The sequence below is a fragment of the Thermobia domestica genome, chromosome 18 (assembly GCF_964235325.1).
Source record: "Thermobia domestica chromosome 18, izTheDome1.hap1.1, whole genome shotgun sequence".
NCBI lineage: Eukaryota > Metazoa > Arthropoda > Insecta > Zygentoma > Lepismatidae > Thermobia > Thermobia domestica.
In genome coordinates, this window is record NC_137471.1 from 42,447,363 (window position 1) to 42,463,769 (window position 16,407).

Genomic DNA, 16,407 nt, shown 5'->3' on the forward strand with positions numbered 1-16,407 from the left:
TTTAGGTGAAAGTTGAATGTATTTTATATTAGCTAGCTTTGATTCAGTTACATGTGTAAATCGTGAGCTTCATTGTTCACTAAATTACGAACCATTCTTATGAGGAATTTGAGAAGCCAGGTATTTCATCAGTAACATTCTAAACAAAAAGGAAGGATATTCTGACAACTACACTCGTCAGATCTTAGCACCTAATATTTTGGGTATATTACTTTAAAATTTGTCCAAATACACTTGGCAATGAAGAATGAATCAGGAAAATTGTTTCATTTTTCGCACAGAATTTTCGCAATTATATTTGGCGAAAGCGGTAGTATTGTCATCATGCCTGCAGGGTAAAAAGGAAAGAAGCCATGATCTTTGCCAGAAAGAAAGAGACTTGACTTATTTTTATTTTCTATATATCTATCTCAATTTTCTTCCAAAGCTATTGCTGCTTATATCCATATAATTACTATACATACAAATGCATTAATGTTTTACATATACAAAAATGAATATTAAAGTAGTTATGCTGAAGGAATCAGTGAAATAATTAACTTACATTTCTTCTTTATTTCACCAACAATACTAAAGCATAATTTGATAAACATTCATTAATAATATGCTTTCCTATCAAAAATTCAATTTAAAAATAAAATGGAATCCGTGGAATAAAAGAGCGTGGTTTACAATATATTTCAACAGACTATAGCGAAACATTTTCAGAATTTTATGTAGAATATAAACTACAACCAAGGATATAATTGAAGAAATAAACAAATAAATCCTATATTTACTTTTTCTTAACCCCTTGCACTGAAATGACGAGTCTAGCTTGTCATGGCCTCCTGGTGCCAAATCGCACAATGACGAGCTACCCTCGTCAGAAAATTTAAACTATTGTAGCATCACGTAGGGTTACTATATTGATGTTTTGAAAGTTATATAATTTCCATTGAAAAAAATTACAAAGAAAAATAAATGGTAGATAGGGGCAGGAAATTCATAAAATAAAGCGTAGTGGAAGGAGTTAATAAGTAGCTGAAATATATCGGAATGCCTGCCATGAAATTCTTCATTCCATGAAATTTTGATTTATTGTTTAGCTGATTTTACCTAGATTTTAAAGGAATGCTTGTCTTCCGAGTGAATCTCTAGTCAAATTTCTGACCTCAGTATACGGTACATTGTATTAGGTTGCACTCAGAAAAGTAAACAGCAACAACAAATACAATTCATATAGTATAACACATATAAATTTTTTCATTCCTTACTTTTTCCGTAAGGAAAAACAACGTTTTACAATGAATGATACAATCAGTTTGACATATATCACAGTGAAATTCGATAGTCATAATAACTTGTGTCACCAACGCAAAGCAATTAATCCAATATTTTTAAAAAAATCACATAAATTCGGACAAAATAGCACGAATCAGGGAAACTGTTTCATTTCTCGCATAGAATTTTCGCATTTACATTTAGCGAAAGCTGTGGTATTGTCATGTCTGTAAGGTAGAAAGAAAAGAAGCTATGAACTCTGATAGAAAGGAAGATTTCTTCATTCTATAAAATTTTGATTTATTCTTCAGCTAATTGTACTTAGATTTTAAGAGAATACTCTATTTCACAATGAAATATCTAGTCAAATTCATAACCTCAGTATACATTGTATTAGATTGCATTCGGACAATTAAACAGCAACAACAAAAATACAATTCAAAAAGTATAAAAAATGTAACTCTTTCCATCCTTTACTTTTTCCTCAAGGGAAAATAATCTTTTACAACGAGTGATACAATTAGTTTGACATATATCACGGTGAAATTCGATTGTCATAACAGCTTGTTTCACCAATACAAAGCAACTAATCCTGAAAAATTAGAGAAAAGATTGAAATATAAATTCGGATAAAATAACAAAGTCTTACAAAGCAAAATTTATTATTACTAATCTATTTTACTGTTCTGGCAATTGCCTTTATCAGACGTTTCGTGAAAAGTACAATCTAAAGCTACAGCTTATATGCAGGGTTATTCTAAAATCACTATACATTTCTGTGAAATATTGATGAAATATTTTTTGTTGCAGACAATGTGATAGAATACTAACCAAAGAAGAACGAACTGCCGTTTTCTGTGTCCGTCTGCATGGAATGGCGTATGCACAGAGATGGAACGACTTAACTTGTAGATTTCGAAAACCTGGCATTACCAGTATGGCTATCAATTGTCAATAATTTCCACTGTACTGGTAGTGTTGCAAACGAAGAACGTCCCGGAAGACCGTCTAGAACGCCGATCTTTCAGTGTATCCATTCTGTCTATTTACACGGCCACAAGTGTGAAATGTTATTTCATCACCAAACAAGGTGTGATGCATCAAATTGTCATGTTCCACAGCCTGTACAAGGTCAAGCACATAGCTTGTAGAGTTGCACAATCCTCAGTTTCAAGTTTGTACATAGATGGATGTGGATGAAGTATGCACGTTTGTACAACTTGTAACGGAGAGTTCTTCACAGTTCTTTAGGAAATGCCAAGCTCCCTGTTAAGTCTCCTAGTAGATTCAATTGGGCTATGTGTAATTATTTTCTGTACATTTTGCACGATTTCTGGCGTTATAGACGTTCTTTGTCCGCAACACTGCTAGTATGCTGGAATTTTTGGACAAAGCAGGCCTACTTTATAGGCAAGCTGGCGCTGCGCTTCCAAAATCTACAGGTGAACTCATTTCGCGTCTGTGTATTCATCATTCCATGCAGATGGTCAGAAACAACGGTGATTCATTCTTTGGTTATTACTAGAGCAACCCAAAAGCATAAAAAACATAAAAAACATAGCAATTTACACATATGGTTGGTGCCTTGAACATGTTTGTGGTTGTAAGGGTCCAGAAGAAACTACTTTTAAAAGCATAAGTTTAGAAAATAAAGCATAATTTAAAATATATACACAATTCTTGGAAAATTCTGTTTAACTACAAGTTTAACATACTGTATTAATACTTTTAAAAACCAATATTTACAATGCAAAATCATTGAGAACATAACAATGCAACAATAAAAAGCTTATTTTTTTTATTTCTGTAAACTTTTCGGTGTAATCATTTGAAAGAAAAAAAAGAAAAAGAAGAAGAAAATTTTCCACTAACAATGAATAGTATATAAGAATTCCACACTATAATAGGGGGGGGATGGCTCAGTGGTAGAGCGATCACCTCCGGTGCTTGGGGTCCCTGGTTCGATCCCAGCTAGCGCCGTGTGGACTTTGTGGTGGACAAACACCGTGTTCGTGGGTTTTCTCGGCGTTCTCCCGTTTCCTCCCACTTTCTTCATTGCACCATTTCATTCATTTCTCATAATCACCGTCTCCTTTAGCCTAACCGGCATAACCGTGGGACGTTACACTTAAAGATTTCATTTTTTCACACTATAATGTTATGTGCACCTCTTGTACTTGAGCACTTTCTGTACTTTTTGGTAGCATCTTTTACTTCCCCTTTCTGTATATATGCACCTCTAAGGCGCACACAATTGATAAAAAATTGACTCGGGTAAAGCATATCTCTTTACAGTGCATCAAGTAGAAAGTTCATTAAATATGAAAGAAACCGGTTGCTTAAAATATTGCAAGGATCCCCACATCACAACAGACGCACGTGTCAACTCAACACGTGCTATTATTTATAAACAACATAGCAGACAGCAAGCCAACGCGGAAGGACACCGAGGAACGCCGAAAGCAGACGGACCTCACGAAAGGACCCGAGGAGGACAAATAAAAGGAGGAACACCGAGGGACCCAGCATCAGTCGTCCAACTGATCAAATCACCTACACCGCCCTGAGGTCGCACTGGAGTAGGGGACACCCATCCTTCCCGAGGTCGCACTGGACTAGGGATCCTTTCAACAACAAAGCCTTGCGAAGCTGCCTTGAGCTGAGGGGGCTATCCTTCCAAACCCATCGAACCGGCAGGTGCCTTGGAGGCTGCCTTGAGAGAAGGGGCACCGTGCAAAACACCTATACTCATCTACTTGGACATTAACAAGGAAACAGCATTATTATCTTTGTAATCAAAGACGTATTGTATTTTATCTTATAATAAATTGGTGAAGGGATAAAATTTCGGTCCATTATTGACTCTACCAAAAACATTACATGGTGTAGGCACCGGAGTTTTTTATCTAAACTTTTTTATCGAGTCTCAACTCAACCGGAGTCTCAACTTTTTTATCTAAACACTGACAAGGTTAGTATCATAATTCAAGTATATTTGGCATAATCCCTCCCTCCCTCCCTCTCTTCCTACCTTTCCTTAGTGCGATTTATGCCGGAAACTAGGTCAGGTAAACGGACGTACAGATCAGGAGAGAATAATACAAATATGACAGAGGGTGCATCGAATTTATCCTTTAATATGCCACATTTAACGAAGTATGCGGGACACGTGCACGAGGACCCGGACAGGTTTTTTATGCTATCCGACCATATGGCAGCAATGCAGGCATGGTCACCGGCTAAGAAGAAGGAAATTCTACCAATATATTTACAAACACGGCACTAGATCTCGTATTACAGCTTAAAAATCAAAATCAGTTTGACACAATGACATATGACAATCTAAAATCTAAGTTAGTAGCTTTATGTAGACCAAAGGTCCCATCGTATAAAGCAGAGCAGGAATTATTCGAGGTACAGCAAGGAATGGACGAGCCAATAGACTCGTACTTTTTACGTAAACTTCGAGCAATAAGGCAGTTATTACCGGAAGCGACTGAAGAACAAAAGATCCACCATTTATCTTTGGGTTTGCAGAGGGATTTCCTTAATAACATAGCATTAGAAAGGTTTGCAACGGTAGAAGCGCTACAAAATAAATTAAACACACTGGAAGCAGCTAATGACCTTTTAAGGAAAAGAGAACACGCAGAGCTATCACAAAAATTACATATGTTATACGGCCAGAATAATATACCTAACCTGCATAATACATCCTATGGCCTATCAACTGAGCCAAAGTCAATATATCCTGCACAACAGTTATACCATTATACCTATCCTGTGCAAATGCAACCAGTTACACAACCAATGAACACCTATATACCTGGATATCAACAACAAAATAATCCTTCCATGGCAATTCCTCAACCCAACCATCAAGAAATTCAAACCTCAAGCCAGGAACCTAAGACCGTTCCCCACCCAGAGCAAAATTCTCCACAAAGTGACCACTCTACCTTGGCCAATAAAATGGCAGAATTGTCGCTGGTGATAGCCCAGACGAATTACAAAAGCCATCCGAGGAATAGGAACCAGGGAAACGGAAGGAGAAACAATAATAATGGGAAGAACAATCAGCAGGCTACGGAAGATCAAATTTTGGTATGCGCAATATGCCGGAAGCGGGGCCATGGGGCATCTAATTGTTACAAGCGTCAAAAAAACGCATAAGGCAGCCCCTTGACAAGGGGGCCGATAGTTACACGGAACGAGGAGACCCAAAAGAAACCGACACAAATTACGAAATTCCTGTAATAAACGAACAATCAGGACAATTGGCAGAAAGACGGGAAAATATTGCATTAGAGGACGAAAATAACAGGTCGCATTTAACAATTAAAACTAAATTAGGCCCTCAAAATGCGATAATTGATACAGGAAGTACTCTTTCCCTATGGCCCACTCAAATCGTTCCCCCTGGGACAAATATAATTCCATTTCAGACAATAATAAAAGGAATTTCAGGCAACAACATTTATTTGAACCAAATAGCATTAATAAAATTTAAAATAGGACAGACAACATACACTCATTACTTTAGGATAATTGACAAAACAATGCCAATAATAATAGGAATCGATTTTCTCCAACGTTCGCATTCCACCATAGATTTAAACAAGAACACCATACGGATTGGGAAAGATGGTTACCGCACGTTATTTTTTGGTATCAATACGTACGTACAAGGAGGGACCAAATATTCTCCAAGTTTCTTATTGTTTGGTTATGAACCAAGGACCCCGCCAGAATGTACGCTAGAATCAAGACAACATATACAAATTGACAGAGATAAACTAGCGGCCATCAGGAAGAAAGTACGAAATAACCTGGAACAGGCGTATAACAGACAAAAGCAGTTTTACGATAAGCGCCATAAACAAACAACTTATAATCCAGGGGACCTTGTTTTGGTATATTATCCCACAAGGAAAATAGGCTTACCCGAACATTTCACAGTTCACTACGACGGCCCGGCACGCGTCCTGGAGAAGATTAATTCAAATTTGTATAGAGTAGAATTACCATCTAAATTTAAGGACAGAACTCAAGAAATTGCGGTGGACCGTTTGAAACCATTTTACGAAGACCAAACTGAGGGAACACAAGATTAAGAAGAAAAAGGCACAAATCCAAGAAGAAGAATTTAACAAAATTTCTAATACTTACCAGGAAAAGAAGAGGAACTGACACCAGAATAAAAAAAGAGAGAGAGATGCACTGACATAAATTCGCACTTCTTTATTTCAACTATAAACTATATCTCATTTTGTTACTTAACTTCGTTACAATTTGTATTTCCGTTCTCTTCGCAAAATGCAAGATCAACATTTTTCTCTTTCTTTTTTAGTTTCAAGTCATTAATCCTTGCAAGGTCGAAATACAATACTTTCTTGTCTTCAACATCTTTTCTTCAATACAAACGTACATGAATGCTTATTACGTCACTTCTTCTCCTTATACAGGATGTTCATAAAATCAGGCTCTTCACAACATTATATAGAGTGACCAAAAATTCAAATTCTCTATTTTTTCTTTTTTTTAAGAAAAGAAGCTATTAAATTCCAAAACTGATTCTTCTCTTTTCATTCGTTCTAATAATAATTAAAATGTGCCTCAATCTTCATAAGTCCCGTTACAAAACAAAACTTAACCAATTGGCTAAACATACCTTCACCATTAGGAACACACAATTCACTGGCGCCTACTAATACTACGAGAGACTTCACTGATATAGACTATTCATACCGGATGTGAGCAATCCTTAATAATCTGATATATTTATTCATCACAGTGATGACACTTCTACCCACTTTGAGGGAAATGATAAACTGTTTTTGATTATGCTTAGTTGGGAAAGAACTAATAAATAGATCAAGCTATTTAGAATAATTAATATATAATAAATATACTTTATACACGATTAATGTAAAACAATGGTTGAAATTAACAATAAAGCATAATTTGAAAAAAAAAATAAAGCATAACTAAACAAAAAATAAAGCATAATGTAGGTTGCTCTAGTTATCATTCTGCCAAATTACCTTCAACAAGAAACATATTCTATCAATATTTCAGAAAAAAGTATTCATATTTTAGAGTCATTCTGTATTTCAGAAATTAAAAAAAAAGGTCGCTTCTACAACCAATAAGATTGCTCTTTTCATTTTTGCAGTTCTAAAATTTTGATTAGGTATAGGCCTCAAGTTTTAGTTAGGTTCATACTTTCACTTAAAAAAAAAAAAAAACGTAATTTTTAAGTGGCACCAGTCTACGCTATTCTGTCCTCATATCGTACATTACATTGCATGTTGGCATTTTGTCCTGCTTTTCTTTGTCCCTTTTCTCACTTGTCCTGTAGTGCAATTCATTAATCTCCCTTTTCTTCTTATCCACTGTGCTTCCTTTCGTACGTGGGTTCCCTCGGGGTTCTCACGTTTCCTCCCACTTTCTTCATTCCACCATTTCATTCATTGCTCATCATCAGCGTCTCCTTTAGCCTAGCCGGCATAACCGTGGGACGTAAAACTAAAAAAAAAAAACGTTCCTTTCTACACCTTTACAGTCTATTTCACATGCTGTTTCCTCTCACATATTTATAAATCACTTTATTTTTCTCTTTAAGAGCCTGACTTATTAAATATCATACAAAATTTATCATTTTTCTTTTGCTTGTTTATTCATAAGTGAAAGGAGATAATGAAATGTAATTTACTATAATCATAGATAATGTTATTCTACAACAGAAAATATGAACCTAAAGAATTTTCAGTGTTGCCATCCATAAAAATTACAGTTTTGCCAGAACAACAACGCCCCTAATAACTAAGTTAAGGCAGCGACTAGAGGAACGATCTCAACTGTATTTGGTTACGTATTATGTTGTTTTGGTTTCCTGTGAACTACTTTTTAAATAACATTATTATTTAGTTTTAATAACTGTACGTTAAAACTATCATATTTTGTTTATTACAATCTAAATACAACTATTATGTAAAAAGTAGTTAGCAGGATTCCAAGACAACATGATACGTAATCAAATGCATTTGAGTTCTTTCCTCTAGTCGCTGCTTGAACTTAGATTTTGGAGGATATGTTATTATGGCAACACTGTACTTTCTATGGATGGCAACGGTGATAATTCTTAGGTACATATTTTCTGTTGTAGAATATCATTATCTATGATTGTAGTAAGTTGCATTTTATTATCTCCTTTCACTTATGAATAAACAAGCAAAAGAAAAATGATAAATTTTGTATGATTTTTAGTATGGCAGGGTCTTAATCTAACGTCTTTATGTTGTTCATTACTTTCTTCCATCCTTCTCGCTACTACGACAGTTTTGAGATACGCATTGTTGTGGCACAGTATTTGAATTCCAACAATTGCGTTCGGTAGTGGTATCCAGAGCGAAGAAGCGAAGTAAGTTTTAACTCGCCTCGCTTATCGGCGTGGCCGTATCGCCTTCACTTGTTGATGTAATTTACTATAGTATTCGGCTGTCTAGAATGGAGCTCGAAAGAGAACATTTTCGGGCAATGATCCTTTACGATTTCAAAAGTGGTTTGAACGAGACACAAAGCCTTGATCGTTTGCAGGGGGCCTTTGGGGACCTTGCTTCTACCCGTGCTACAATTTTACGGTGGTTTGGTGAATTCAGAAGAGGCCGGAGATCGCTTAAAGATGAAGAGAGCTAGATGTCCGGCAACAGCTGTGTCAGACGAAAACATTGCCGCTGTGGAACAAATGATTCGAGAAAATCCTCGAACAACTTTCAAGGACATTGAATCTACAGTGAACATTGGATCGAAAGCAGTAACAAAAAATCTTCATGATCATCTTCGGCTCAGGAAGGTTTCATCTTATTGGGTGCATCACACTTTGACAGAACAGCAGAAGCGCATGCGTGTGGAATGGTGTGAAGAAATGCTTGCAAGATTTGATGGAGGCAATTCCCGACGCGTCTCTGACATTGTTACTGGTGATGAGACTTGGATCTATCAATTTGACCCTGAAAGTAAACGCCAGTCTACAGTTTGGATCTTTCCAGACGAAAATCCACCCACGAAAGTGAAGCGACCGCGAAGTGTGGGGAAGAAGATGGTCACAACTTTCTTCTTCAAATCTGCCCATGTTGCAACTGTTCTACTTGAAGAACAAAGGACTGTTACTGCTCAGTGGTACACCACTGTTTGCCTAACAAAAGTGTTCCAGAAGCTTCGGGAACGGCGTCCACGAACTGGATTGCGTGGGATTCTGCTTCATCATGACAACGCGTCCGCACACATGGCCAACATCACAATTCAGTTTTTAGAATCTACGGAGGTCAAACTTATGACTCATCCGCCGTATAGCCCTGACCCGGCCCCGTGTGATTTTTTTCTGTTCCCGAGGCTCAAAGATCGTATGCGTGGGAAGAGATTTTGCAGCCCTGAAGAAGCTGTAGTGGCTTACGAGAATGAACTTTCAACACTTGAAGAAAAAGACTGGCAACACTGCTTCCAAAAGTGGTTTTCAAGGATGCAAAAGTGTGTATAGTGTAATGGTGAATACTTTGAGAAAATGAAAGTGTTAAATTGATTTTAAGTATATAAGTTATTTCAGATCTCAAAACTTTCATAGTGACCCTCGTAGATAATGTTATTCTACACCCGAAAATATGAATCGGAAGAATTTTCAGTGTTGCCATCCATAGAAATTACAGTGTGACCAGAATTTGAATTATCCAAAAATCTAGGTTCTGGCAGCGACTAGAAAAATGAATTCAACGGCAATTGATGACTTATCATACTGTCTGTGTTCCTTGTACACTACTTTTTAAATAATATTTGAATTTTAATTCTACTGGTAATTAAAAATTATTTATTTTGTACTCTTTATTACAAAATAAATACAAATATTATTTAAAAAGTAGTTAACAAGGAACACAGACAGTATGATAAGTCATCAATTGCCGTTGAGTTCTTTTTTCTAGTCGCTGCCATAACCTAGATTTTTGGGTAATTCAAATTCTGGTCACACTGTAATTTTTATGGATGGTAACACTAAAAATTCTTCCGATTCTTATTTTCGGGTGTAGAATAACATTATCTATTACTGAGGTAAGTTACATTTCATTATCTCTTTTCACTTACGAAAAACTGGCAAAAGAAAAATTGTTAGCTTTCGAAAAAATTTTAGTAGTCTGCCCCTTTAATCAAAACATTTGTGTAAAATGATCTTAGGGTCAATGTTTTAAAGGAGATTGAAGGAGACGAGAGAAAATTTACTTTTGTTCGCCTCGCATTAAAATCACATTGGATTACTCATTTTTACTTTTAATTAACATGCATGGCACTATCCTTCTATCATTACTGTGAAAGATCAATCAAATTACAAGTGATCTTATTAATGTTGCTTCTAAGGAAATATGTATGTTTTAGATTAATAAGTGTAATTTCATAACAATATATACGTTTGATATGTATACTAGATCATGTATATTGAAAGTGTGTAGAAGTGAAAAATATTGAAATTTGAACTTATAATCATATTGATCATTATTATCTTTTCGTACACATTTACTGAATGTTTCTGTTTCACTACAAATTGGACTGGAACAACGGTATGGATTTTTTTGTTTGTTTTTTATGTACACAGGCGTTTATCGTCTCGCAGTATGATGTCTAGCTACTGTGTTTTATGTAATAGTTTACTGCTTGCCTGTAAATTACTGTTGTATTCTTCCCTATCAATTTTTATTTTTATTTGCTTTATTATTATTATTATTATTATTATTATTATTATTATTATTATTATTATTATTATTATTATTATTATTATTATTATTATTATTATTATTATTATCAGTGGCGGCTGGTACTATATGTTGCATGGTTGTGCAACCGGATATTTTTTAATACTAAAAATACTTTAAGTGTTAAAGTAGTGTATCAGTAAAAAATAAACCTTTGCTCTTGAGCGCAAAACAGTATTGATGCATTTCTGAAAAAAGTCAATTAAAAAACGGAAAGAAAGAGAGAGACTTACCTTTCCAGTGGCAGCGAACGTTGCCACTGGAAGCAGTAACATTGAGCATATGGCAGCGAGCTCCTATCTCTTAACATGGGGAAGTGGATTTATTCTTGCAACGCTCCTATCTTCCCGTATTGGTCCCTTGCGGTTGCATTTTCTTCCGCAACTGGTCAGCTTCTGTAATAGTTACGAATTCCTCCGCTATGCAGCGCTTGACTCAATTGATAGGGTGAGGAAGATACAGACGCGTGGAAGAAAGAAGTTATTCACAAAACATAAAATCGCAAAGAACAAATATAAGTCTGGTGGTAGCAGGGATGGATCCAGGCTGAAAGTTTTGGGGGCGGTCGTTCGAAGTCAATAGATTTTATTTAACATTTATAATACAAAGGTGAAAATTCTTGGGATAAGATTTATTTTTTAAAAAATCCTATTCTGGGGAAGGGAGGGTCAATCGAGTCTCCAAGAAGAAAATGTCTTACTACTGGTCTAATTCCTAGCTCTGTGTCTTTCGTGCACATGATTCCGTGTTCGATTTCCGGCGGAGAGCATAAATTAATATCAAATCATTAACTTCCAATACTCATCTGTCTTCTTTAGCCTAATTTGCTGGAATGTTAAACTATTTTTTTATTTTCATTTTCAAAGGAAAACATCTTAGATTTCATGCTTCTTTACAGACAAAAAAATACGTGGTTCCTGAAAATGGACTTTTTGTTCCGTATATTTATACAAAGAAATGCTAACAAAATGCATATTGTCGGAGGAGAGAGGTGTTTCTGGACCCTAAAGAAAATAAAGCGGAAAATATTTGCGGTAGCGATACTTTCTATTCGGAGAAACTTGGCGAGAAGCATTTCAGATTTCAATAAAGTCATAGAAAAATTTGAAGCCCGAAAGATCGAAGAAAGACCTTCCATTCTAAAATAATGCATAGTTTATATAATTAAATAATTTTGTTTAACTGTGTGCATGCAATTTTCTTGCTTTTTTTCTTCGTTTCGGATTAACGCCATCATTCATGGCTTACAGCACATACTTTATATTCGATTTATCTCGTGTTCAATAACATGAGTGTAGTGGTTTTGTATATAAATAGTGTATAAACGTACATTGATAGTGGTTGTTTGAAAAAAAAAGGTAATAGCTTATATATTAAATTAATATTAGAGAAATAATTTAATCAATAATATACAAATAGAGCTTAAAAGACTTTCCTCTTCATATTTCCTGAATATTTCTTGGATAAGACTCAAGAATGCTGGGGGAGGGGAACACTTGCGCGTACCTACATACCTTTGATATTGCAACATTGCAACCGGTGCTTGTACAGACTACGTACCGCTACTGATTATTATTATTATTATTATTATTATTATTATTATTATTATTATTATTATTATTATTATTATTATTATTATTATTATTATTTTAATGTAGTCCTACGTACACGTAGTTGCCCAAAGTGTGCAAATACCCTAATATGTGGTAAACGTTGCAAAATATAACCAAGTAACAATGTAGGTAGGGAATAGGAATGAGGAAAATGTAAGTGATGACAACACTCCCACTGTTGTTGCCTCGTCTGTCGCCGTGCATGGCCTACTAGTATTAGGTTGGTCTACCACACATCCAATTCCTTGAAATTTCTTCAGCACTCTGAACACAGTATCATCGCTGATTGAAGTCGTTTCCGGGTCATGTCATAATTTCGTAATGGTTAGCGATAATGCTAAAATAACAGGGCTACGAAAATTTGCCATTAAAGTGACATACCATGTGCTATGATTCACATCTAAGACAATTGGTGAAATTCAAGAGGGCGGACATCATTGAAATGTATCTTCAAACATTTTCCCTCATTCCTATTCCCCACATACATTGTTTCTTTGGTTATATTTTGCAACGTTTACCTATATTATCCTGTATATTATCCGGATATACGTATGTTCCCTGTGCACAGCGCTTGCAACAACAATATACTATTATCTCAAAATATGTGTCACATCTGGATGTGAAAGTGAACGTAGAATTTCAGTCAACGGATGTTTCATATGTATAATGTTCGTTTCATATTGGTTTCGGTAGAAATCGTACATTCTGCGTATATTTCTATTATCTACAGGTTATCCATAGGAGCGATTTTTTCACAGTAGCTGAATTACTTCCATCTCAATGAATGATTATTGGAAATATATTTTATCACTCAGTTATTGTAATAGTAAGCAAGAAACACTGTTTTGCAGACATTTCATTATTGCAGCGGTGGAAAAATGTTCAATTTTTTATCCTTTTCTGGTAGCGTAATTTACGATACCTTGATTTTAAAAATATTTTTTTAGTTATGCTAAGCAGATATCTTGTACACTGTCTGGCATTGTATGACCATGACCGTACCAGAACAAAATCAAAGCAGAGATATTCTCTTAGACCCTAAAGAAAAACGAACCACTGAAAATGACTTAAAATATGATTTTGTCTCGCGAAAATTTGAGAATTTCCAGATTCCCAAATTTTCTCCTGAATAAAGTCGTGTGTACGATTTCATTAAAGGATTATTCTTACCACTTCCCTCCCTTTTCTCTCCTTGTGCTCTTGTCGGTGACGATTCTCCCAGTCTTTTACTGAAATGATAAAGTGAAATTCATAAATATAAAAATAAACGTAACACAACATTCAATTCCAATACGTACCTAATTATTCTAAAATAAATACAGAACCCACTTATTTCTTTCTTCACAAGCAAATGTATTAAACTTGGTACATATTGACCAATTAATAACGTATACACCATAATAACTGTATGCAATTTATTACGTCTTATGTTGATAGTTTGGCATGATGTATTTTTGCTTTTAAGACAACCGAATATTCACATTATATGGGAGAAGAAAATTGCGGTTTTACATTAAATAGAATGCTGAATAAGACGAAAAAATTTATGTACATTATAACAATCTATTTCATTTGAATGCTTGTCCTAGAGTTAAGCTTTGGTACTAGTTTTCAATCTAAAGTTTTTTTTCTTCTAACGAAAATGATTTTTAAGCGCAAAACGCTTCATTTCTATGAAATGAAAATGAAATAAAATCTTTCAGTTTATCGTCCCGCGATTATGCTCCTGAGTATGAGAGAGACAGATGATTAAGGCAAGTGAATGATAATGGTATGATTGGTGGGATGAGAATGTGAGAGAAAATAGGAGTACCCCAAGAAAACTGACGGACACACTGACAGACGGTGGAGAAAATGTTGTCCACCAGAAATTTAGCTTGGCCAGGAATTGAACCAGGGAAACCACACAGCAGAGGTAAGCGCTCTGCATATTTTCGAAATACACTCAGCCCTAGCCAGAAGGTATTAGGTTTGGCAACATCGTACGGGAAGAAATGAATGCTGAATTGCATTCTAACCCGTTCCTACTACTACTACTACGACTATTATTATTATTATTATTATTATTATTATTATTATTATTATTATTATTATTATTACTTTTGCTATGGATCTGTATAAGTACAAGGGCAAACTTATTTTAATGAAAGAAGTTTAATGGAAATTTTCAAAAATAATCGTTAAATCACTTTTTGAATATTATTTTAATCTTATTTTAACGAAAGAAGTATTATAAAAAATTTTAAAAATAATAAGAAAAAGTTTCCTAACGCAGGATTTGAACTCTCGCCAACAACGATTTTCTTTACTAGCATGTTGCGCTAGCTCACTCGACTACGAGGGCCGACATCATTTGGCGTTTACTTTGTGCTATATGTAGGTCATGATTCGTGATCGCGATATAAACGTCATTCACTTTTCCTACATTGTTGCCAAGCGTAACCCTGTTGACAATGCCTTATGGCTAGAATTCAGTGTATTTCGAAAATACGCAAGCGCTCTACCATTGAGCCACAGTGACCCCCCACTCCATTTCTAGTTTGAGTCATAAGTACTCTTAACGTGATTAATCGAATCAGCAGTATTGAAACGTGGCCGTTGCAATGGACACTAATTTCTTCGCATACGACAGCATTTGTCTGGGAAATACTGCTCATGAATATTAGAAGTCGTAAACTTTATTTAAAAACGGACAGTCGAACTGAATCGAGACATCAATGAAAATGGAGAACACAGAAGTCAATACTCTCCATTCTCTAAATCGTGGCTGGAAAACAAGTACATTTCCATCTTCAGGAACTGGTAATATTGAAATTGTAGATTGGAACTGATAAGAAGCTCGAGAATTCAACCAAGAAATAAAAAAGGCCACTTTAACAACTCTTTTTACTGCCTACTACGTGTGATTTCGCGTTGAAAGGGGAAATTTCCAACAATAGGTGTCGCGCGAATATAAGGAGAGCTCCCTCGTGGCTAAGCGGTTAGCGTACGCGCCTTTGTGTTTGGAAACCTGGGTTCGATTTCTGGCGGGAGCTCATGTGGTTCGAATCCCACATTAAGTTCATGTCTCATACAGCCTCGTTGCTAAAAGAGACGCTAAACTCAAAATCAAATCAAATCAAACAAACATAAAACAACCAACTATTGCTAGCCATGTTTCTAAATCTGTTCAAAATGCCACATTTTCTACAATGATTTGCAAAGTAAGATTCTTGTTGTGTTCAGTATAATAAGGGAAATGAATTACTTAACATTCTTACGTGAAAACACTTTACGTTTACACATGGGCCTCCCCCACCTGGCTCACAAAAATATATACGTAATATAGTAAACCACGTATATTAAATACCAGACGTCATACAGCAACCATGGAGATGCACCCTAGAAAATTTTCTTCGCGCGCCCCTGCGTTTACAGAATTGTTTTTCATTTGTTGAATCATTTTACCAATTTGGAAGATAATATATATATTGTTTGTATTTGCATTTATAGGCAGGATGCAAGGCAGAAAGTTTACTGCTAGTCAATTTTCTCCTCAAATTTGCATACTCTGGGTTTCTTTTCTTTTACCAAAGCGAAAAACTAATACTCAGTTTCTATTCTTTTCTCTTGAAATGAATGAAATAAGAAACATATTTTGGTTGCACAAAAGAGTCATTTATACAAACTAAAGTTTTTTTAAATTATTATTTTACGATTAAGATAAACTAGAAAAAGTAAGCAATATCATTTCT

The 16,407-nt window shown here is 35.3% G+C and overlaps 1 protein-coding gene across 1 annotated transcript in view; it reads right to left on the minus strand.

Annotated features, from left to right (window-relative positions):
- Positions 1-1,627: 1,627 nt before the first annotated feature.
- Positions 1,628-16,407, minus strand: part of LOC145675567 (uncharacterized) — a 43,578-nt gene continuing 28,798 nt past the window's right edge. The window contains exons 5-6 of the mRNA XM_081746085.1: positions 13,844-13,902; positions 1,628-1,855 (exon numbers count right to left, since the gene is read on the minus strand). Coding sequence (XP_081602211.1) covers positions 1,850-1,855; positions 13,844-13,902 — 65 coding nt within the window. The 3' untranslated portion in view covers positions 1,628-1,849. The remainder of the gene's footprint in view (positions 1,856-13,843; positions 13,903-16,407) is intronic.